The following is a 25,280-nucleotide window of genomic DNA, read 5'->3' as shown; positions in this document are numbered from 1 at the left end:
TGACCCCCCGAGTTCGAGGTGCGTAGGTATAGCTCGCGTTTTGACCTCTAGTATGAAGTCAAACTAATGCTTGTATATATTTTTACTGTGACATTGCTTTGACTATCCACAGATTAAATACATAGAATATTCGATTACTGATCGATGTTTGACTGTTTCGTCAAAAGAATCGATTCTTTTTATAATTTTTTTTTATTAAAAATTTGATAAAATTAAGGTTTAAATACTTTCAAATGAAACGTTACCCCAACTTTTACTAAACTACAAGTTTTTGGCCGTTTTTTATGCCACTTAACTACCCAAACCTTCATTTTTAGGGAGCTCTTTACATAACGAAAACGATTACAACAATGAAACATAGATTCTATAGCAACAGTTTTTATAAACGCGTTAGATCATAGATTTTTGATCTTTGCCAGAGAAGTAACGGTTAGCGAGGCAAGTCCTATTATAAATGGTCTAAGCATTGAGATGACAAGACAAAGGAAAATGTTTCGGAATTCTGTCCACAGAACACTAATACTCCTAACGGATTCTGTCTGAGTGAGAGTGAGACAAAAAATAAAAATTATGTTGTAGAAAAATCAAATAAGTGAAATTTCTATGCAATTTATGTAAATATTAGTAGATGAATTGATACGATTTCAAAATAAATAATAAATTTAAATTAACATCGTGGAATATGGTGTGTTTAAATAAATAATCGTCGATTTAAAGTCGTTTCTTTCAGTGCAATCTTAGCCTCTTTCGAATCTTGATTCAATATGGCTGACGCCGGATTGAGTTTGTCAAAAGCAGTTGTTTACGGCGGCGTATACAGGGTTTACACTTACAGTACTTTTGAATGTTTGGTTAAACGGATTGTATTCAAGGCTTTGTCGTTTAACAGATATTAAAATCTAATTTAATTTACATTTGAAAAACAGTTATAAATAAGACAAAAAACAAATAGTAAATAAAAATAAATTATAATTACCACATTCCGCCTAGTGCAGTGATCTCTTAGCGCACGGTAAAGTTGACTTGTGGGAGTGTGCCTGGGGCGCCGGCCCGGAGTGCGCATGAAGCTGTGACCAGTGCTGGGATTGCAGCTGCAGTGCACACAGAGCATGGGAGCCGGTTTCGCCCGCAATGTTGCAGCATGAGTGCCCGCAATGAGCCCGCCTCGCCCTTCGAAGTCATTTCTACGCTGCCACTCATGGTATGTCACGCACGGACTTATCCTACCTTGTGCTATGTGTAGTAGTTTCTTCCTAGCTAGAACATTTCCAAATGTTACTTTTGATCAATATATTAAGAGTTTCTGTTAAACATGTTTAAGTTTTCTTGATTTACATTACATATTTGAACAGTTGGAGGAGGCCCATGTCAGGTAATGCTTCGAACAGCAGAACATATCAAACACATAACTTATGTATACCAAAGGCTATTTTGTAACAAAAGGCTATTAATTTACATAACATAGTTATTATGCCCTAGCGGATGCCCACAACTTTGTCTGAGAATAATTAGGATAAGCGTTCATATCAATTTATTATCAGGGACCCACCGGCCGTGTAGTGGGGTTTGGGGTTTGTTTTGTTGAGTGTGTTTTTAAAGGGCATTCTTTTTCATACCTTGTCCTCATTTATTTTGTTACTTTGTTAACTATGTTGTTGATTTTGTTAGTATTGTTCAGCAGCAGCAGTTTGCCAACAGCAATGCCAAACCGCTGGGTGTATTGTGTAAGGGGTAGGTATGTGTGTTTGTTTTGTTGGGCTGCTCCATGGAGTGTTCAATCCATAGGTTCTGCACCTGTATGCATTATAAAATCCTATTTCTTGTTTAAAGACCTTGGCCTCTCTTGAAATTTCTATATTAGAACGAGTATCCAAAGCTGCTCTAACAGGATCTTACCAAATTTGGATAGGTAGGGAGAACAAGACGAGCAGAGAAGGTGAGTGTTGATTGATCGTCAAGGAATTCCTTAACCCTACATCCAGTAGTCACAAGTCCTGGACTTTGCTTGGTGTTTTTCTCTACCACACGATGGACCCGGCACCTGCACGGTGAATCTATGGAATACTAAGATATTTGTCTCATGTGCACTAGTGATATTATAAAGGTTCTGTTTTTGTACTATGTATGTTCAGAACCCTAAAGAGTAAGTGTTCATTTACACGAGCAGCAGCTGCTACCGACGATCAAGTCAACTGCATCAGTTTGTTTGACTGCAACTGTTTACCCATTAGTTTAGTGTAAATCTAAGCATAACTTTTTACTAAGTAGTCTGATTTTGATAATTCTGTTTTTAATAAAAAGGGTGTATGCCGATTGGCCTCATAAATTTTAAAAAACAATATCAACCCTAAGGGTAAGAAGGTGACTGATTATTTTCCCATTAATTGTATTGTAAAACTATGCATAACTTGTTATGGAGTGGTCTGACTTTGATAATTCTTTATTGATTGTAAAGTAAAGGCTATATTTTGATATAGATTCCATATAAAGGAGATCATTCACGCTCCATACATTTTTGGGCTCTTTTTGAAAGTGCCGGCCAACAAAAAAAAATGGCACCACTCGTTAGAATTAGCTATTTGGAGCAATAGTTAATATGGCATAAAAGTTGTCAGGTGGCTCTGAACCAAGTTATACAGGTTCGACGATTCGTTATTTCCATACATTTTGTTAATTTCAAAAGTGCCCGCTAAGAAAAAAAACTGATACGTATCGTTAGAACTGCCCATTTGGAACAATAGTTAGTATGGCACAAATGTTGTAAGATTGCTCTGAATCAAGTTATACAGGTTCAATGACTCGTCACTTCTATACATATTTTTTGAGTTTTGTAAGTGACCACCTACAATATAAATAGTAAGTATCGTTGTAACTAGCATTTGCAACAATAGTTATTATGGCATAAACATTTTAGTATAGCTCTGTGTCCAGTTAGATGATTCGTCAAATCCATATGTTTTATTGATTTTCAAAGTGCCGTTTTACAAAAATATGCACTTATCACTGCACTTATCGTTAGAACTGCCCATTTGGAGTAATATTTAGTATGTCACGACTGCTGTAGGTTTGGTCTGAACCAAGTTATAAAGGTTCGATATCTCGTCACTTATATGCATTTTATTGAGTTTTGTAAGTGCCCACCGACAATATTAATGATACGTATCGTTTTAACTGGTCATTTGTGGCAATAGTTAGTATAACACGAATGTTGTAGGGTTGCTCTAAACCAAGTTATACAGGTTTAATGTGCCTGCCAATAAAATTCTTACAGGTATCATTTTAACTGATCATTTAGACATACTTTGTCAGTTACTATGGCAGACACGTTGTATAAATGCTCTGATCTAAGTTATACAGGTGTGACTATTTGTAATATCCATACATTTTCTTGATTTTTAAGTGCCAACCATTAAAATGGTACGTATCATTAGAACTGGCTGTAATAGGAACGGGGAGTAACAGTTAGTAAAGTACAACAACCGTTGTAGGCCTGCTCTGAGCCATGTTATAAAAGTTCAATGATTCTTAATTTCTATGCATTTTATCGATTTAAGCAATACAGTTAGTTCGTAGGTATGACAGAAACATTGTATGATTGCTCTGATCCAAGTTATTGGCGTTGATGATTCGTCACTTATGTTTTTGTTGATATCTGAATGTAATTGGGAACAATAAATAGGTAATAATGATGAATACTTAACTAATAATATGAAATAAATGTCATCATGGTGTAAGAGCTGTGTCATCATAACTTACTTTGTAACTTACAAAACTCCATCAAATACATTGAAGTGACGAGACATCGAACCTGTATAACTTGGTTCAAAACAATCTTGCAACATTTGTGCCATACTAACTATTACTCCAAATGGGCATTTTAACCATAAGTACCATATTTTTGTTAAACGGTACTTTAAAAAATCAATAAAATAAATGGATTGGACAAATCGTCGAAACTGTATAACTCGACGCAAAGCTATACTACAATGTTTATGCCATAGTAAAGATTGCTGCAAATGGCTAGTTATAACGATTCGTATGATTTATTTTGTTTGCGGGCACTTACAAAACTCAGTAAAATGTATAGAAGTGACGAGTCATCGAATCTGTATAACTTGGTTCAGTGCAGTCCTACAACATTTGAGCCGTAGTAACTATTGCTCCAAATGGACAGTTCTAACGATACGTACCAGTTTTTTTTCTTGGCGGGCACTTTTGAAAATTGACAAAATGTATGGAAATAACGAATCGTCGAACCTGTATAACTTGGTTCAGAGCCCTCCTACAACTTTCATGCCATATTAACCATTACTCCAAATGACTAGTTCTAACGATTCGTGCTATTTTTTTTCGTTGGCCGGCACTTTCAAAAAGGGCCCAAAATGAATGATCTCCTTTGAAAAAAAAAATCCAATCCTAAAAGAAGAAAAAAAGGGAAGATTGATTGTTTTCCCATTCATTTTAATCTAAAACCAAGAATAACTTTTTATTGAGTAGTTTGATTTTAATCATCTTTACTTATGCAGTTAGCAACAACATAGCTGACAATAGGTTGGCCCCAAATCTAAGACATCAGGATAGAAGAAAGAAAGGAGAGAAGGCGCCAACTACCTAGCGCCGGACAGCCCGCCTCGCGGGACGGTTAGTCCGGGGCGCGAAGTCTCGCGGCAGTTCGTCCATCCCCCCGCCCTGGTGCCACTCACGGCGATCATCAGGGACCATGCAACGGCCTCGCCGTCCGGTTTCAGGATCCCGGTACCACCTTCAACGCACCTGAGGAGGACGACTCTCCAAACCCTGCGCCCTAAAATCCCCTCCCCTGCCCTTGTGCGAGAAGTGTACCTCCTGACGAGAGGGCTGTGCCGTCTTCCAAAATCCAAGTCAATTGAGAGCGCTCCCCCGCCCGTCGGGTGGTGTGATACCGATCAAAGAAACGTAGATTCGCGTTGCGCGCTAAAATGCGCAAACGATCCGCGAACTCGTTCTATCTCCTCACTTCCGCGAGCTTCGTTCAAGGTGCGAAACACCGGAGCGACCCGCTCAATCTGCCATACTCGCGAACTTCGCGGTGTGAACGCGCGCGTCCTAGCGCCGGTCAACGCCAACTCCGGCGTAAACACCTGCGCCCAAACGGGGCCCCCGCGCCCGAAAAAAAAAGGACAAATGCGAGTTAAATTCGCGTGAAGAGGGTTCCAGACTAAAGTTTGTTATTTTTGGGCCCATTTTTAGGGTTCCCAACGTCAATACAAAAAGTAACGTAACCTGTTCGAACACCGTAACCGGCGACTCGTTCCAAGTCCACAGAGATAAGCGCACCGGCGCAAGGCGCGGGCGTCTGCAAAGTGCGCGCCGAGTCCAGTCATTGACGAGAGAAACTGACCCCCTAGTGGCATGTCGATTCTCTTTCTACGATCACTAACGCTTCGAAAACTAGAAAGATGTATGGCAATGATATTTGCTATTGACAACTCACGTGATCAAAATGTGTCCCGTGATCGTAGGAAGAGAATCGACGTGCTACTTGGCCAGGGGGGCTTGTGGTAGCGGTGCGCCGGCGACGGGCGCGGCGCTGGCACTCGCGGGCCGCGGGTCATGCGGACATCGCGGCTCGCACTTTTGGATGCTAACATAACATCCTAAGCGTCCACAACATCCTGATCGTCTTTTTTCAACAGTTCGTACTGTAATTTACAATCGTGTGCGGGTTGCACACGATTTGTCGCGCAACATTCTCTCGAAATCGGTAAAATTGTACTTCACATTAAGTCTTCTTAGATCCGTTATAAAGTGTGAAGCTGACTCCTTACATTTTTGATTGTGTTTGTAGAACTTGTATCGATATTTCATTGGGCTGAGGGCTATAATGTTTGCTATAATGTTTAAATGTAAATAAAACCCTCGAGCTTCGGCGTTTCGCTGACGTTGGGTCTGCGCAGGGCGTGGGACGCGGCGGCGCGGGCGCGGGCGCGGCGGGCGAGCGCGACGAGCCGCCGCGCAAGCGCGCCAAGCCGCCCGACGACGCGGCGGCGCTGCGCCAGCGCGTGCTGGAGCACAAGCTGCTGCGCCTGAAGACGCTGCGCGAGCGCGTCACGGAGCAGCTCAGCGAGCTGTACTTCCTGCAGGCGGGCGGCAGCATGACGGACTACGCGGCGTGGCGCAAGCGGCCGCCCGCGCCGCCGCTGGCCGCCTTCCTGGAGGCGCGCCGCCCGCCGCCGCCGCCGCCGCCCGCCGCGCCCGACGAGGCGCTGCAGCAGGCGCGCCAGGAGGCGCACGTGGCGGCGCGCGTGTCCGAGCTGGCGCGCGCCGGCCTGTGGGCGGAGCGCCGCCTGCCGCGCGTGCTGGAGCCGCCGCGCGCCAAGGCGCACTGGGACTACCTGCTGGAGGAGATGGCGTGGCTGGCGCAGGACTTCGCGCACGAGCGCAAGTGGAAGAAGCAGGCCGCCAAGAAGTGCGCGCGCGCCGTGCAGAAGCACTTCCAGGAGCGCGCGGCGGCGGCGCAGAAGGCGGAGAAGGCGCAGGAGCTGCAGCTGCGCCGCGTGGCCGCCTTCGCCGCCAAGGAGGTGCGCACCTTCTGGGGCAACGTGGAGAAGCTGGTGGAGTGGAAGCGCGTGCGGCGCGTGGAGCGCGCGCGCAAGGAGGCGCTGGACGAACAGCTCAGCTACATCGTGGACCGCACGGAGCGCTACTCGCGCCAGCTGGCCGCCAACCTGGCGCCGGCCGCGCCGCGCGACGACGACGCCGAGTTCGAGCCGCGCACCGACTCGGACGACGACGAGGAGACCATCGCGGCGGCCGAGCGCGAGCGCGACGCGGACGCCGAGCGCGACGAGCTGGAGGCGCTGCGGCGCGAGTCGGCGCTGGCGCTGGGCGAGCTGCTGCCGGCCGGCTACGTGCCGGCGCACTCGCCGCCGCCCTCGGACTACGGGCCCGACTCGGACTCGGCCGACGACGAGCACAGCATCGCGCGCCAGGAGCGCCGCGAGCGTCCCGGCGCCGCGCGCCAGGAGCTGCGGGCGCTGCGCCGCGACGCCGACCTCGACCTGGAGCAGCTGCGGCGCCGGTACGCGGCCCGCGCGCCCTCCGACGCCGAGTCCGAGGCGTCCGACGCGTCGTGCTCGTCCGCGGGCTCGTCCGCGTGCTCGTCCGCGTCGTCCGCGTCGTCGGCGGCTTCCGCGGCGTCGGCGCGGCTCGAGGCGCTGGTGACGGAGGCGGGCGCGGGCGCGGAGGCGGGCGCGGACGGCGGCTCGGCGCGCGTGGAGGCGGCGGCGTCGCTGGCGGCGTCGCTGCAGCCCACGGGCACCACGCTGTCGGACACGGTGGTGGGCACGCCGGTGCCGCGCCTGCTGCGCCACGCGCTGCGCGAGTACCAGCACGTGGGGCTGCACTGGCTGGCCACCATGCACGCGCGCCGCCTCAACGGCATCCTGGCCGACGAGATGGGGCTCGGCAAGACCATCCAGAGCATCGCGCTGCTGGCGCACCTGGCGCTGGAGCGGCGCGACTGGGGCCCGCACCTGGTGGTTGCGCCCACGTCCGTGGTGCTCAACTGGGAGATCGAGTTCAAGAAGTGGTGCCCCGCCTTCAAGGTGCTGACGTACTACGGCACCATCAAGGAGCGCAAGCTCAAGCGCGTCGGCTGGACCAAGGCCAACTCCTTCCACGTCTGCATCACCTCGTACAAGCTGGTGGTGCAGGACCACCAGAGCTTCCGCCGCAAGAAGTGGAAGTACCTCATCCTGGACGAGGCGCAGAACATCAAGAACTTCAAGTCGCAGCGCTGGCGCACGCTGCTCAACTTCCAGACGGAGCGGCGCCTGCTGCTCACCGGCACGCCGCTGCAGAACAGCCTGCTGGAGCTGTGGTCGCTCATGCACTTCCTCATGCCCGACGTGTTCGCCTCGCACTCCGAGTTCCGCGAGTGGTTCGCGCCCGTGGCCGGGCTGGCGGCCGGCGCGGCGGCGCGCGAGGCCGAGGCGCGCCTGCTGCGCCGCCTGCACGGCGTGCTGCGCCCCTTCCTGCTGCGCCGGCTCAAGGCCGACGTGGAGCGCCAGATGCCGCGCAAGTTCGAGCACGTGCTGCTGTGCCGGCTCGCCAAGCGCCAGCGCGCGCTCTACGACGACTACATGGCGCGCGGGCCCACGCGCGACAGCCTGGCCTCCGGCAACCTGCTCAGCGTCATCAACGTGCTCATGCAGCTGCGCAAGGTGTGCAACCACCCCGACCTGTTCGAGCCGCGCCCCGTGCAGGCGCCGCTGCAGCTGCCGCCGCTGGCGCTGCGCGTGCCGGCGCGCGCGCTGCTGCCCGGCGTGGCGGCGCGCGCGGCCCGCGCGGCGCGCCTGGGCGGCGACCTGGCCTCGCTGGAGGCGGCCGGCGCGCACGCCTTCGCCGCGCACCGCGCGCGCCACCTGGCGCCGCCGCGCCGCCTGGCCGAGCTGCCGCCCGCCGCGCCGCCGCCGCGCCCGCCGCCCGCGCGCCTGCGCCTGCACCTGCGCCTGGTGCCGCGCGCGCCGCCCGCCGCCGCGCCCGCGCCCGCGCCCTCGCCCGCCGCCGCCGCGCGCGCGCCCGCCGCCGCGCCCCCGCCCGCCGCGCGCGCCGCCGCCCGCCTGCAGGCGCACGCGCGGCACTGCGCGCGGCGCGCCGCCGCCGTGAACGAGCGGCGCTGCTGGCGCCTGCCGCTGTGGGGCGCCGACCTGCGCGCGGCGCTGTGGGCGGGCGAGCCGCGCGTGCCGCCCAAGCCGCTGGCCGCGCTGCGCGACGAGATGCTCGACGTCATCGACAGGCGAGTGCACACTTGCGATATGTACTGGACTATCACTAGTCACACTTTTGTAATGGATAATGTACGCAAAATCATTTGAAATTGGATTTATTTTTGTGTTGAAAAGCCGATTTATCGAGGAAGGCTATAAACTACATAACATCAAGCTACGACCAAATGCGAAAAGTCATTCTCACGAAATTTCGAAAACCGCTTGACGTACAAAAATTAAATTTGGCAGGGAGGTAGTCCATAGTTAGTGGATTTTGCGTGGCCGGATTAAAGAGGTTCTCACAAGTTTGTATGAAAGTCCTTGATTTTTTATGCTACAAACTTGAAATTTGGCAGGGAAGTAGTAAACAGTTTAACAGAGTTAGTGTACGTTTGTTATGAATGGATTTTGCAATAGGGCCGGATTAAGGAGGTCTAAAGGCTTTCGCAAGTTCATTTTAAGCTTAAGAGCCTTTAGACGCGTAGCGTAATAAATGAAAGACTTATATACAAACTTGTAAGAACCTCTAGAAATCTTTAATTCGGCCCTATCGAAAATCCATTATTAGCTGATACCTACTAACTATAGACTACCTCCCTGCCAATTTCATCTTTGTACGTCAAGCGGTTTTGAGAATTTCGAAAACATTTTTTCCCCTTTTAGGCTACAATTTTGTTTGGTGCTTTGCTCCTATTGGTCGTAGCGTGATGTTATGTAGCTTATAGCCTTTCTCGATAAACGGGCTTTCCAACACAAAATAATTTTTCAATTCTAACCATTAGTTCGTGAGTAGGCAAGGCAGAAGTACGAAATTGCCTATAACGGGCCTATATAAATTGGTTATATACCCTAAGGGTAGGAAAATAGGGGTGATACATTCATCATTCACAGAGTAATGCTGATTGCTGAGTAATGTGTTACCAACAAGAAGGATTTATGAAAAATTCGACTTTACTTTTTTACTAACATATGAAAATTTTAAATTGAAAATTAATTTATTTCAAATAGTTTACAATCTATCTTATCTTATTTTATAAAACTCAATACTTTTAGTTTTCTTTGCATTTAATAGAAGATTATGAAATTCATTCTTTGGTATTACATAATGGTCATTAAAGCACGAGTTGCATTTTATAAAACGAACTATACTATAGCCGAAGCCAGCGAATACTGTTCACTAACAAACCGCTGCTTAGCAACCAATGACTGGCAGGTGTTGACTGCCTATTGGTCACTGTAAAAATATTATTATCATTATGTATGTAAGTACCTACTGGAAATTACTTGAAATTAATAAATGTGAGGGTTTTAATTATATATTTTTATATATCTATACTAATATTATTAAGGGAAAAGATTTGATTGTTTGTATGTAATGAAACTACTGAACCGATTTGAAAAGCTCCCTATGAAGATACTTAAAGGTAAGTGTAGGAGTAGAACAAGACAGGTAAATAGTCAAGCGAAGCTCGACGGGGTCCCGCTAGTAAATATATAAAAGGACAATGACTGACTTTACAGTACTGAAATTTTCAAATTGGCTGCACAGACTGGTTGTTTTTAAACATGACGTGTAAGCTGATTCTAAGATTCTAAGAGCTACTAACAAATTTTAACCATTAGGGAAGATAGGGATGCTTTCTATGATTAGATACGTCTTTTGTCTGTGTAGCAGTATAAAATGTGACATAGACATTTAGGGACATATAGTATATTTTATGGTTTCTATGGGAGTAACATTTTAATGGGGTATTTACATATTTCATCAAAAAGGAGTTTCTCTTCATCTGAAGGCCTTTGACCATCACGCTGCTTTAATGTGGGTTGGAGGTTGACTTTATGACATTTATGGACTTGTTTAAGAGAGTTTAAATATACAGTATAGATAAGAAAATAAAAAATAAAACAGCATTGTTTTAAAAATAAATTTATTTTATTATTAAGTGTAACAGACACTCTTTCTACATTTATTCACTCTCAGAACTTGCAGTCAGATGAGGTGGTACTATCATCGATGACCTCAATTATAAATTTATCTACCACCTCATCTGTAGTATGATCAAGTTCTGCCATTTTCTTTTCTACTTTAATAACATGTTCTATGCATTTTTGCCATGCAGCACGTGTTATTAATTGTAATGCTTCGTGAAGTAATTGTTTAAAATCTTAAGTTTTAGTTTTTCCTGCCACATGGCCTTTTACTTTCCCCCATATCATTTATTTAATTCACAGTGACATGGGGATCTAAGGACTTCTATTTTTACCATGAGTGTCTGTTACATATACATATGCCGTATATTTGTGTTTTTCCAGCTTAAATTTCTAAATCTATTAAATTTATTTTAAGCATCGACGTTTGGAGATATCCTTTTCAGTTAGCTATTTTTGTATGTCTGATTTTAACCATGCCACTGATGGTACCCTTCCCAAACGATGTGACTGATATGGTACATTGTCCATTATTATCACTGAATTGGGCTCAATTTTTTTTCAATTATTTTTTTTGAACCATTCTTTGAATATTTCAGCATTCATTTCTTGGTTGGTGGTAGTCTCCTTCTCCTTTTTTGCGTTCAAAAATCCATTTTCGTTTCTTATAAAATAATTTATACAATTAATGATAATGACAGGGAAACTTTTCCAAATTCAATCAACATGGTGGGTCTAAGCTCCATATCCCCTCTCCTACAATAATAACTAACAGTACAACATAATCAGCCCGTTTTATAGGATGGGATGGTGTCTCTCTATATAGGACAGGAGATATGGAGCTATGCTTCTACAATCAATCAATCATGGGGTTTGGCGCTAAATTACAGAGCTATTCTTTCTTACCGAGTCTGAAGTTGGGAAGTGGGTGGTGTTCCATCCCCGTGTCTCAGAGACAGAGAGCACGATAAGCTGTCTGTCGCAGTCACATTAATCTTTAACATCTGATAATAGTCAGCCCTGGAGTCAGCCGTAAAAATATAAAATATAGACTAACAATGATGGAAACCTCTGCTTTTCTATACTGTATCATACTGAAACCCTAACTTGGTAGTAAAGTTTTGCTAGTGCGGTTATTAACCAACAGCCACACCCTATTAGCAGATCTTATCTAAGCTAATTTTGTACTAAAATTAATCCTTGAGCTGAGAATTGCTGTAATTATCTAATAGAAAGCAGAGCAAAGTGCAAATGAGGTTGTCGACAATTAATTCAAATTTGAAATTAAATTCAATAAAATGTTTTTATTCACTTTTAAAGAATCTAAATTTTATTTTTTAATTTATTTTTTAATATACAAAATACATATTGAAATTAAGCCTAACATAATGCATAGTTGGTTTTATTCAAGTAAACAAAGTTTACCAATGTGTAATATTATAAAACGTTTTCCTTTTCCTGACGGAGCTGTAGACCCTGTCGACAAGCCTTCTCTGTGTGCTTCCCGGCTTGATTGTGTTGTAAGGTCTTGCCAAACTTTGTGTGCCCTAAAACAAAAATAACAAGACAAAACATTATGCATACTGTGTAAGTTCCATTACAAGTGAGTCCTGGGTCAGGCGATGAGATATACTGAGCTTTTCTTCTTTTTAACAAATTCTCTGTTATAAATTATTCTCAGTATTGAGTTGGGAAATTGGTGATGGTGATTGACACTTGTGTCTCTGAGAGCATGTTACACCGTCACTCTGGGTCATTAACCATATCAATCTGATAGTGGTTGTTGTAGAATTTAATATTATCACCTGCCACCAAATAATGTTACACACATTCAAAATCAAAGAAAAATCCTTAATAATAATAATAAATAATAATAATAATTAATTATACTAACCTTCGTTGAGCCATGTTTCATCGAGGTAATACATTTTTCGGTTTTCACCACGGAACTTTATAATTTTTGACAAATAGTCAAATCTCCATCGCACAATGTCTTGCTTTTCTATGAGCAAACTTTATCTCAAAACAACAGTTTGTAATATCAGTTTGTAATGTTTACAATTACATTCTTTTCCGCCGAACTCAACGCAACTTCTTTTGGCGTTTTTTCTTTGGCGAAGAAAATTTGGAAAAAACCCGCTAGGATCCGGTAAATCAGGATTACTCATCCTATCCATTCATCCATCCACAGAATAACTAACAAAACTTTAACAATAAATAAGAATAACAAAAAAAACTCAATAACGATAACAGTAAATAACTACTAAATAAACTTAAAAATTCAGAAGAACACCAAAACACACGTAAACAAAGCAAACTCCGGGGCACAACGTCAAGATGACTGTCGGCGGATCGGATTATTATGAAACAAAATTATGTAGCTACGACACGACACCAGCGTTGAATAAAACTTTTTAATTTAGTTAGGTTCAGTGTTGCCAGTTGCCAGAATTAAAAGAATAATAAATAGGTTAATTAGACTAAATTAGGGAGAAAACTGTTTTAGATTTGCGTTTGAAAATATAGATGTGCATGTATCACACAATTACATTATGAACAGAATTATTCTAATATAACCATAAAAAGAAAAAAAAAAACAGTATAATCTAAAGATAAAAATAACATTTAAGAGGTATCCCTTTTGTACTGAGTTAAAAAAAATTTTCTACTTTATTTTTGAAAATAGTCAAAGTGTCACCAGCTATATCAATATTTACTTCCTTAGAAAGTGTTATATGTGGAAATCATTCTGTTTAATGGAGCTGAAGCGCCTAAATTTGTTTTGGAGTAACTAGTCCAGAAAGGCGTGAAATTTTTGACCCGACAATATGGTCTTGGTATTCTGAAAGAAATTCTAGAAAGTAAAGTGGATGCATCTACCGGTCCATTAAGTAATTTATATAAGAAACATAAATCTAACATCTTTCTACGATCCGAGAGAGCTAACAATTTGTAATGGTGTAATCTAGAGTTATAACTAATATTATTTCTGCTTTTAACTAACTTATCACAAATACTAAGATGGTAAGTAAATCGCTTTTGGATTCGTTCAATTCTCATAGTGTGTACGTTGTAAAATGGATTCCATACAACTGAACCGTATTCTAAAATACTTCTCGTCAGTGCATTAAATAACAAAATTTTAGTGCTAGAGTTTTTAAAATTTTTGCAACTGCGATTGATAAAACCACTGATTTTTGAAGCTTTTTTGCATATGTTGTCTATATGCGGTATAAAACTTAATTTGTGGTCGATTGTAACACCTAAATCTCTAATCGAATTTATGTCTTGAATAAAATAATCGTCAATTTTGTAAGACAACATTTGTATTAAAAATAGTAAATAGTTTTAAGAGTAATAAATCTAAGTATTCAAACACAAAAAAAAAAAAAAAATATAAAATTAATTAAAAATCTACAGTAAGTGACGAAAAACCTCTTCATTTTTAACGTAAACAACATCACTTGAGATATTTTTTCTTAAGAAGATATTTCCATTACGCGACCATACAAATTGCCAACTATTTTCCTTCTTGAACCTCCTAGCCTGCGCTTGCAGTGCCTTTGCTTCAGGGCTTAGGTGTTCCATAATATAGATTCCACGCTTTTCTCCAGCCAGGCCAAGGTGTGAAGTGTTTAATTTTTCATCACTGCTTTTACTTTTGTTGAAGGTTAATATGTTTGCGTAGAATTTATCTCTAATCAACGGGCTAAAGAACTTTACTAGAACGGATCTTGGCCTAGGGGAGACTCCTTATTATATTTGGCAATCCGGGTACATTTTAAAATCTGACCATCTTTAATAGGGCTGCCAGTTATTCTACCTATCTGCTCGATGACGTTTATCAGATTTTCATTTCGGTGCTCGGGAACGCAATGGATTTCTAGGTTACAGGCTCTATACTAATAGCATTAACAACTGAGTCTTAGGGCCATAAATCATTTCTCTATATCTATCTCGCTTGCACTTATGGGTCTTATGGAGCCGTCTAGTGAAGGGTGTAACAATGAAAGACATATTATCGATAAGTAAAGTTTATTATCGTATCTTGTTCACAAAATTAAAAAAATTAACAATATTTGATTTAATATAATACATATTTCATATTATATAATTATTAACTAAATAAAATTAATCTTCATCTGAGTCTTCATCATCAGAATCTTCGTCTTCTGCCAAATTTATTATATATTAGTATCCATAGTGCGCAACGAGTAACACATGAATGTATTTATTTAATTGCAGTAAACACATTTATAGCAAAAAAAATACGCAATGCAATTACATTAGAAACCGACCAATCAGAATCGTCCAAATCATTATTGACTCATCATTAGCACGTGCGCAGGTAGCCGTTTATCGATAATTAGGGTGCGCAGGTAGGCGCGCTGCACATTCCTATCTTTTTTGACTTTTATGACCGGACGACTCAGATGATAATGCGCATACTATAGATTCCTTCTCAAACAAAGACATACGTGAATTTAATATTTTCACGTCAGAACGAAGTTCTTCATTTTCCTTTTTTAGCAGATGCGTATCATTTTTTGCCACTTCCAGGTCCTGTTTTACTAGGTCATATGTAGATGACAAGAAATCGAGTGATTGCTGAATGTGTTTGAATTTTTCATCAAATAGGCTTAGTAAGGCACGCTTTTGTTCCTCCTGAGACTTACACAAACTCTTCAATATGTCATCTTTGAATATCTGGAAGTCCTGGGATAACTTGTTGACGTTACACTCCGCTGAACTAACAGGATCTGCTCCTTTAACTGGCGTACTATCTGTATTTTGCGGTCCTCTTTTAGTCACCACTTTGCAGGTAGGGCATTTCCAGTTTGATTTATAAGAAACAGATAGTTTACTATAGTTTTCTTTCGTCATATTTATACATAAGTAATGATAAGTTGACGCGCAGAGTGAACATTTTATTAACTCCCTTGATTCGAGTGGAGAGCTACAAGCGACGCAATTTAGTGGCATGATAGAAAAAGATTTTGTAATTACAAAAATAGAACGTTTGACGCAGCAATTTGAGTTAAAATTGCAATAACATGCAAGCGATAGCTAGCCAGTGCAGCGGTGACTAATTAGAAGCGATCGCGGCGCGGGTTGTCGCAGGTCAGGAATCATCGAACAAATAAATGCAGTTACGAATAGTATTTTCACTCACTAACGCCCGAAATTAATAATGTATCTCCAATCTAAGATTCAAATAAATCTTAGATTGTTGCCAATCGCCCGATTGATCTCTAATCTTCGTGCCAATATTAAAACTCTGCAATCTAAATATGTTTTTCTGACGGATCGCAAGCGATCTTTTCCCTCCTTGTCGTTCCGTTCTTAGCACAGTGCTTAATTCAATAATACTTTTTATTCAACGTTTTATAAATGTAACAAATCTTTAAATTAAAAACGGAATACCTACTTGAAATATGTTTTAAGCTAAATATGACTTTACATTTCAAAACACGTAAAAAATTCATTTTATTATCAAATACACACTACACGAAGAACGCACTACCGAAAATGGAACGGAAAATTTTTGACAACTTGAACTGACGTTTTTGTAGTTTGAGTACAGAAGTTCGTTTTGTTTACACCGATCTATGGATATGTCAAAATGGTCGGATAGGTTATTGACACGCAAAAATTTACATTTTCATACAGAGGCCATCTCTAATCTGTGATCCGTCCTCCCAATGATAGATTGATTTTTAAGATTGCAAACTCGATTCGAGGATCGCTTATTGGCATGCTTTATATAAGAAATGGATTGAAATATCGATCTTAGACGGGAAAAAACGGATTATTATTTATATTAACTTCGGGCGTAAGTCTTTCCCTTTATTCACTGAGTCCAATATATTAATAAATGTCTTGAAATTGTATGGTATCTAACCGAATATTAATAAATTGTACGTAACTGTCAACTAAAAACGCGACTTTTTCCAATTAAGAAACTGAGCACACGTGTAAACGGTTCGAGCGACCGTACGCAACTCGTAATGAACGTAGCGACCGTGCGCAGGTTCGGCGTGTGCTGGAGCGCGTGCCGCGCCGCCGCGCCGCAGCTGGTGGCGGGCGCGGGCGGCGGCGCGCGCGACTGGCGGCGGCGCGCGGCGGCGGCCGAGGCGGCGGCGGCGGGCGCGGCGCGCGGCGCGCTGGCGCTGCTGCACGCGGCGGCGGCGCGCCAGGCCGTGGCCTTCCCGCACCCGCGCCTGCTGCAGTACGACTGCGGCAAGCTGCAGACGCTGGCCGCGCTGCTGCGCCGGCTCAAGGCGGGCGGCCACCGCGTGCTCATCTTCACGCAGATGACGCGCGTGCTGGACGTGCTGGAGGCCTTCCTCAGCCTGCACGGCCACGCCTACCTGCGGCTGGACGGCGCCACGCGCGTGGAGGCGCGCCAGCCGCTCGTGGACCGCTTCAACGCCGACGCGCGCGTGTTCGCCTTCCTCCTGTCCACGCGCAGCGGCGGCGTGGGGCTCAACCTCACGGGCGCCGACTGCGTCGTGTTCTACGACTCGGACTGGAACCCCACCATGGACGCGCAGGCGCAGGACCGCTGCCACCGCATCGGCCAGACGCGCGACGTGCACGTGTTCCGCCTCGTCACCGCCGCCACCGTGGAGGAGAACATCCTGCGCAAGGCGCAGCAGAAGCGCGCGCTCGGCGCGCTGGCCATCGACCGCGGCCAGTTCACGCCCGCGCGCCTGGCCGCCGCCGGCGTGGCCGCGCTGCTGGGCGAGCGCGCGCCCTCCGCGCCGCCCGCGCCCGACGAGCTGGAGCGCGCGCTGGCCGCCGCCGAGGACGAGGCCGACGCGGCGGCGGCGCGCGCGGCCCGCGCCGAGGCGCAGGGCGAGCTGGCCGAGTTCGACGAGACGCTGCCCATGGACGACGCGGACGCGCCCGCCGCCGCCGACGCCCGCGCCGCGCCCGACGCGCCCGCCGCGCCCGCCGCGCCCGACGCGCCCGCGGCCCCCGCGCCCGACGCGCCCGACGCGTCCGCCGGCGAGTTCGCCGCGCTCATGAAACAGGTACAGCAGCACGGCCTTATGCCATCCGCCCGATCTTGACCTGCGCAAGTGCAGTGTTTGCCCACCATCCCAAAGTGACTCTGAAACCTCTTCAAGGACTACACTAAATAGATTTCAATTCAATGCCACGCCTGCATTCGGCCCGAGCGTCGCGGTGCGACCCGGTGCTTGTACGGTTTTGCTAAACCGCGGAGTGCGCTACTAAATATCTAACCTTTTACACTTGCGAAAATTTCAAAATGGCGGCCTTGTTGGTGAAAAATCAACACTCCTACTTGCATGCCTATTTTTATTGCCACGCCGTGTACGGCGACACTGCATTACTGCAATGCGGCGGAGCAGCGCCGACAGCCCGCCCCGAGCGCCGGCGGCGACTGCACCGTGCCTGCATACTAATATATATGGCAGATATGAGAGGCAGTTTAAAAAATGTACTCAGAGGCATAATTATCCACCTGCTTTAAAATGATGCGACTATAACAAAGTGGGCAGATAATTGTGTCTGAGTATGTATTTTAAAACTTATGGTACTTATTACCAAAAATTAAAAAAAATAAACAACCCCATTTCTATTTTATATCTTTAGGATTATTTTAATTGCTAAGTGAAACAAAAATTAAATGATAATGATAAAGCAGAACCTAAACCCTGACACGCTTTTTATCGATTTTGCTAAAGTTGTGAAAAGTGATGTCGTATTTTTATAAAAAAAGTAATAGTTCTTACACGTCTTACGTCATGTCAAATATATTTATTTTAGTTTGTTTGAGTGAATTAAAACTGTACTATCTACTTAACCAAAAGTGCCGCTTTCGTCCAATTCAGCAGCCTCAGACAGGTTTGATACGACTGACGTGTGTGTGTGTGTGTGTGTGTGTGCAGCTGACGCCCGTGGAGCAGTACGCCATGCGCCTGCTGGAGAGCAGCGAGGCGGCCGGCGAGGCGGAGCGCGCCGCGCTGGCCGACGTGCGGCGCCGCCTGCGCGACTGGGAGCAGGCGCGCGCCGCGCTGCGCGAGCGCACCGAGCCCGAGCCAGACCCCGAGCCCGAGCCCGAGCTCACCTACTGCCGCGACGACGCGCGCGTCAAGGTGCGTGCGCGCCGCCGGCCGCGCGCGCCGCCGTCGCCGCCGCCGTCGCCGCCGCCCGTCGCCGCCGCCGCCGCGCCGCGCACGCGCTCGCGCGGCGCCGTGCACATCAACCTGTGGACGCTGGACGAGGAGGGCGGGCGGCGGCGCCTGCGCAACGGCACGCTGGACGCGTGGCTCGCGCCCGGCCCGCGGCACACTGACCAATAAACGATCAAACCCGACTCTTGCGTTTTATATTTCTGACGTTCGACGTTTCGGCGCCGCTCGGTCCCGCCCGCGACGCCGCCCGCCGCCCGCGCCCGCCCCCGCAGCGGCGCCGCGCCGAACGTCAGGGATGTAAGGCGCGAGCACTTGCGGGCGGCACCGAGCGGCGCCGTCCCCACCCTCGGCGCCGCCCGTAAACAATTCTTTGTAACGGAAACAGGGTTGAATATTTCTGTACTAGCTCCCGTTGCTGTAGGATTACAAGAATAATATAACCTGTAGCCTTCCTCGATAAATGGGCTATTTCTCTCTTTCCTTTGTATGTCTGAGATCAGTCTCTGGACCATAATCCGATCAAATGAATGCTCAGAACGCCTGAAATTAAATAGACTATGTATCCCTGTAAGAATTTTTTAAATCGAACCAGTAGTTTGCTAAAAACGTGCTAGTTCTGAAATTAGCACGTTTTTAGCAAACAAACCAACAAACTCTTCAGCTTTATAATGTTAGTATAGATTTAGTTAATAACATATATTATTATCAACGCGAACGTGTGGTTTATGAATATTTGGTTAGACTGACCACGAGTTCACAAATTTTGACACCTGAAAATAGGATTATAAAATGCCGTGGCCCGCCATGTATGAATTTGAATATTTCGATCTGCAGACGAGGGGGCGCGCGGCGGGTGCCAACTGATTTATTATTTCAAACAAGATGCTGGACCCCACAACAATGAGTTAGGACACAATAATAGGATTTTACTTGAGAATTCTATAAAATTCAAAATCTTTTCCACGCAATCTTGTCTGTCTTGTCCCTAGAATGTTTGTAAAGTGCTAAGCTCGCGTAGGAGGTCCTGAATCCTAAAGCAGAGGCTCGGTAGCGAAACCGAGCTCGAGTGCAGTCGCGGACAACGACCGGTCGGTGTCTGGTGTCGCCACGTACACATACTTGACGTCTTTCACTGAATGTTTCCTGTGACAGTCTGTGGCGAGTCATTATCCTATGAACTAAGCTAAAACCCGCAGCGATGCCAGTTATTTAAAAATATCTCGTCACCGTTGGCGGTACGTCTTTGTCGGTAGGGTGGTAACCGGCCACGGCCGAAGCCTCCCACCAGCAAATATTTCAAAGTTCGCGGCGTCAACATACCCACACCTGCGAATCTACGACGTGAGATGCGCTATTGAATGGGCAGTCGCGTCGATGGCGACACGGCCCGATGCGACGACGAATCTCCCGCCGTGAGCTCGGCCGCGCGCCGCTCCATCCCATCCAAACATCAGTTTGGACCAACAATACGTCCGGGACGCCAATACATCGGTAGCAAATTCGACTCCTCGACCAGTTCAAGGTCGCCGACCTTAGGAGGATCCGATTGTCAGTCCACTTCACGCGCTGCTGCAAAAGATGCAAATACTCCAGAGACCGACGATGCCAAAAGCTCTGGCTCATCTGTTGCAACAACTCAAAGCGAGTCAAACGAGAAGTTTTCGCGTCCCTGAACTCAGGCAACGCGCGAAGGGGCTGACCGACCAAAAAATGTCCCGGCGTTAAAACTTCCAAATCGTTGGGATCGGATGAGAGATGATGATGATAAGTGTAAAAATCATTGCTATAATACTTTACGAGATATCGATCGATACAGGCATCTACCTATCAATAAATAAATATCTTTTTCCAAATCAAATATATTGTTATGGTTGGATATCATTTACATTTATTTAGGTTATTCATTCAGATGATTTTGTAATAATAATTTATTTGCTAAAATATGGGTTATAATAGGTACAATGAATACAATTCACAATTAAAGGTCCAAACATGTTTTGCCACAAATTAGGCGTGCAAATTTTTATATCAAGTAATCTATACTTATAATAAATCTGTAGAGAGGTCAATTCTGTAAATGAAATATATTTCCAAAATAACTATCAGGGGGTGATTAGTGAGCGATACTGATGACAAAAATGCAATCAGTAAAATTTTTGTCTGTATGTCTGTCTGTCTGTATGTTCTTTATAGAGACAAAAACTACTGAACGGATTTTAACGAAACTTGGTACAATTATTCTACATACTCCTGGGCAGGTTATAGTATACTTTTCATTACGCTACGATCAATAGCAGCAGAACAGTGAAGAGAAATGTTGAGAAAACGGGAGAAGTTACTCAATTTTTTAAGCTTTCGTCGCGTGTACCTACAGCTTTAATGGTTAAAGCGACATAGAAATCATGTATGACGGAAATGTTCTCCTTAAAATTATCTATAAAAACACAACAGCATATATATGTCTATCTTTTATGGTTGACTCACAATAACACGTGTAACTCCCGATAGCTTAGCAGTTCGGAGCTTTCTAATTATATTTGTCTACTCTTATGTTTATAACACTCATCACTTATCCCTAATAAGAAAGTTAATATTATTACCTATTCAATAAAAAAAGAATCATAAAAATCGGTAAAGAAACACCAAAGTTATACATGAAATACGCTAAGCCATCGCGCGTGAATACTAATTCATGCTTTAAGGTTTATTTTTGTGTAACGGTTGCCGCGCTCGACGCGACTCGCGGTGGGAGGAATAAATAAAGAAGTGCATGAGTAGGGTAGGGGTAGGGTAGGGTAGTTTAAGGGTAAGGTAGGGGTAGCGTAGGGTAGGTGTAGGGCAGGGGTAGTGTAGTGGTAGGGTAGGGTAAGGGTAGGGTGGAGGTAGGGTAGGGTAGGATAGGGGTAGTTGAAAGTTTACAACGACTTTAACGCGGATGAAGTCGCGGGCGTCCGCTAGTACAATAATAAATGTTCAAATTATTAATATACATATGTTACATGTTGATTTGATTGAAAATAAAGTGACATACAGGAAAATTACCACAACTATACCAATAATGAAATAATTCTAAAGTAATGAAAATAATAAAATATTTAAATAAAGTTTTTTATCAATGTGAAAATATAATAAATTAGTCAAGTTGATTTTAATTTAAAAAAGTCATTTAATTCGTAAATAGTATTTTGACTGTGGGCATTAAATAGTAGATTGTTATACAAGGGGCTACAAAAAACCATTTTAAACGAGGTATTTTTAGGGCACGAGCCGAAGGCGAGGACCGCCTAAATAGAAATCGAGTTTATAATGGGTTTAGCCCCGCGTGTTACACAATTCTTTTCACTACGATTGCGAGAAAATAAAATAACTCTGTATACTTTTATTTTATTTGAAAATTAAATGTAGGTATAAAATGATACAACTTTGGATGTTAGGGGAAATGCTTTCACCCGGTAACTTAATTTCCGACTACTGTGAAGTTAAATAATGAGTATGAGGGGTAAACATGAGAGATAATTGTTTAAAAAACACCATCCGTAAGTGAATGCTCTTGTTGTTCTTTTCTCCACTTATTAAATTTTTCGTGTTTCATTTGTAAATCTTTTTTGATCCATCTCCAAATTAGGGTCACCATTTTTAGTGGACTCAAAGGTGATTACAAAAATAACACCATTTTCAGTAGATGAAGACAACAATTAATGTTGCAAAAAAATGTAAATTACGGTCACAGATTCACAATGAATTTCTTTAAAAAATGAAGTATGGATTATTCACGGCAATTGTTTTTAAAATTCTCGCTTTTTAATTTTATTTTTCTTTCACATGAAAAAAGGCAAAGGTATTACACCGTACAGGATGTACCAAGTCTTCAAATTTGGCTCTATTCGCAACTCAATAAAAATTAAATAAAAAAATGAACGCATTCCACAGACAAAAACGCTGCATTTCATTCCAATTTATAGTTTTTTTTTTATTTATTTTTCAAAACAATTAGGGCCTTACCTATAATGATTCTATTTTCGAACACCTCCGTTTTATAGTAGGCTAGTGCTTGGCTAGTACTCGTAACAGACAAGAATTAAAAAAAACAAAATTATTTTAGCCCCAGAGGCTGAAATGCTTGTTTAGCCCCGCTGTGGAGTGGTAATATGACAGTGTTTTTGTTCTACAATCCATCTGCCGCAAAAAATGGATTACCTACATTTTGCCAATTCCATAATATAAATAAGTAGAATGCGTCGTTCGTTGACATGAAATGAGCGATATGTGTGCGCCAGGTGTGGCGCAGCGGCGGCGGCGAGCGTATGCCGCTGTGGGCGCCGCCCACGCCGCCCGCCGCCGACGGCGACGTGCACTGCGAGCGCTGGGCGCGCGCGCTCTACCGCCGCGGCGCCGCGCCCGACGCGCTGCTGCCGCCCTGCCGCTGGCCGCGCGCCCGCCCTCCGCGCACCCGCCCCGCGCCGCGCGCCGCGCCCGCGCCGCCCTCGCTGTTCGAGCGCGCCGGCCCGCGCCCGCGCGCGCGCGCCCGCCCGCCGCCCGCGCGCGAGCCGCCCGCGCCGCCGCCCGACTGGGCGCCCGCCGAGGACGCCGCGCTGCGCCGCGCGCTGCGCCTGCAGCGCCTGCCCGCCGAGCCGCCCGCCGCGCTCGCGCCCAACTGGGACTGGCTCGCCGACCTGGTGGCCGACGCCGCGCGCGCCTACCGCTCGCCGCGCGCCTGCCGCGAGCGCCACGACGCGCTGGCCGACCCCGAGCGCGCGCGCCGCAAGCACCGCAAGCCGCCGCCGCCGCGCCGCCGCGCGCCCGACGACGCGCCGCGCCCGCCGCTGCCGCGCCTCGACGCCATGCGCGACGCGGCCGAGCGCCGCCGCGCCGCGCCCAAGCGCCGCCCGGACGACGCCGCCGCCGCCGCCGCGCGCAACCCCAAGCACGCCGCGCTGCTGCACGAGCATGGCGTGGACTACGACGCGCCGCCCTCGCCCGTCGAGGTGGCCACGCGCCGCGCCGAGCGCATCGCCAAGGAGAAACTGAAGGCGGCCGGCGCCGCGCCAGCGCCCGCGCCCGCGCCCGCAGCCGCGCCCGCGCCCGCCGCCGCGCCCGCCCCCGCGCCGCGCGTCGTGGTGGCGGCGGGCGAGGCGGCGCGGCGCGCGCGCTCCGACGCTCCGCGCGCGCCGGCGCCGCAGCCCGCGCAGCTGGTGTACCGACAGCAGACGCTGCCGTCGCGGCACCACCTCAAGATCCTGCACCACGCGGCGCCGCCGCAGGGCCAGGAGCCCGCGCTGCGCACGCTTCAGCTGCAGCAACTGGCGCTGCGCCGCACGCGCGCCGCGCCGCCGCCCGCGCACGTGGTGCTGGCGCACCTGGCGCACCCGCCGCACGCGCCCGCCGCCGCGCCGCACCCGCCGCACCCGCCGCACCCGCCGCACCCGCCGCACACTGACTCGCCACAATGACTTGAAATATACAATATGTACAATACCACTGTTGACTTTTATTTACGCTACCCATTTACCCATCTTGACCTCATAATAAATAAAAAGGACGCACAACCAGATCAGCCCGTCAACCAGCCAGCCAGAAACATCGTCAAGTTTCGTCGTAAAATGGTGAGAAAGAATATTTCGTAGAATAGAAAAGGTAAGAATATTTCGTTATGACAGCTATTTCTAAACTGTCGGATAACATTTGAACCTCCCAGACCAACCCGCAACATTCCACAGTGTGCCAACTGTCAAAACTATGGACATACCAAAGCATATTGTCACCGCAAGTCAAAGTGCATAAAATGTGCTGGGAATCACACCTCAAAAGACTGCTTACGCAAAGAACGATCAGACTCAGTCAAGTGTGTATTATGTGGTGGAAATCACCCGGCAAATTACAAGGGATGCAGAAATATCCTCTACGTCCTAAAAAAACCTGCTACAGAATCAGATATTATCCGACGTTTGGTGTGATATATCAAAAATAGAACAGACTGATCGGTCCCTGGAGCAGCAGCAGATTTTATGATATTTGTTGATATTATTTTGACACTGTTATTATATAACAATTTAAGATTTAACTTTATTAAAGATAGTGTGTGAACCCTGTCTACAGGTGCTAATAAAATTACCAGATTCTTTGGATTCTTCCCAGGAATAATCGGTAACTTGAGGTTCCCAAGTGTTACAATATTTAGAATGAGCATTCAACCATTCGACAGTACTTATAATGTCACCTTTAAAGGCTGACAAGTCTGACCGGTAGGGATTGAGATTGCTGTAGTCACACAACTACAACCACTGATAAATTGTCTAATTAAGAAGGTAAGCATGCTTAAAGGATAAACAAGCTTAAAGGGTTCAAAAACGTGGGTGTTATGTATTGATATAGCAATATGCCATAGCTTCAGCGATGTGATAGACTGTTTTATTGTTCTGTCAGCATGCCCAGTATC

The 25,280-nt window shown here is 46.2% G+C and overlaps 1 protein-coding gene across 1 annotated transcript; it reads left to right on the top strand.

The window, feature by feature from the left end:
- Nucleotides 1–493: 493 nt before the first annotated feature.
- LOC112057616 (helicase domino) lies at nucleotides 494–24,322 on the top strand. The gene is made up of 5 exons (XM_052881757.1): nucleotides 494–1,201; nucleotides 5,937–8,779; nucleotides 16,711–17,716; nucleotides 18,599–18,805; nucleotides 23,122–24,322. Exons 1-5 carry the CDS (start codon nucleotides 1,142–1,144, stop codon nucleotides 24,292–24,294), a joined length of 5,289 nt encoding a protein of 1,762 aa, XP_052737717.1. The 5' UTR covers nucleotides 494–1,141; the 3' UTR covers nucleotides 24,295–24,322.
- The last annotated feature ends 958 nt before the right edge of the window (nucleotides 24,323–25,280 follow it).

Source organism: Bicyclus anynana, chromosome 5 (assembly GCF_947172395.1).
Source record: "Bicyclus anynana chromosome 5, ilBicAnyn1.1, whole genome shotgun sequence".
NCBI classification, from domain to species: Eukaryota; Metazoa; Arthropoda; class Insecta; order Lepidoptera; family Nymphalidae; genus Bicyclus; species Bicyclus anynana.
This window is presented reverse-complemented; position numbering and strand designations above follow the sequence as displayed.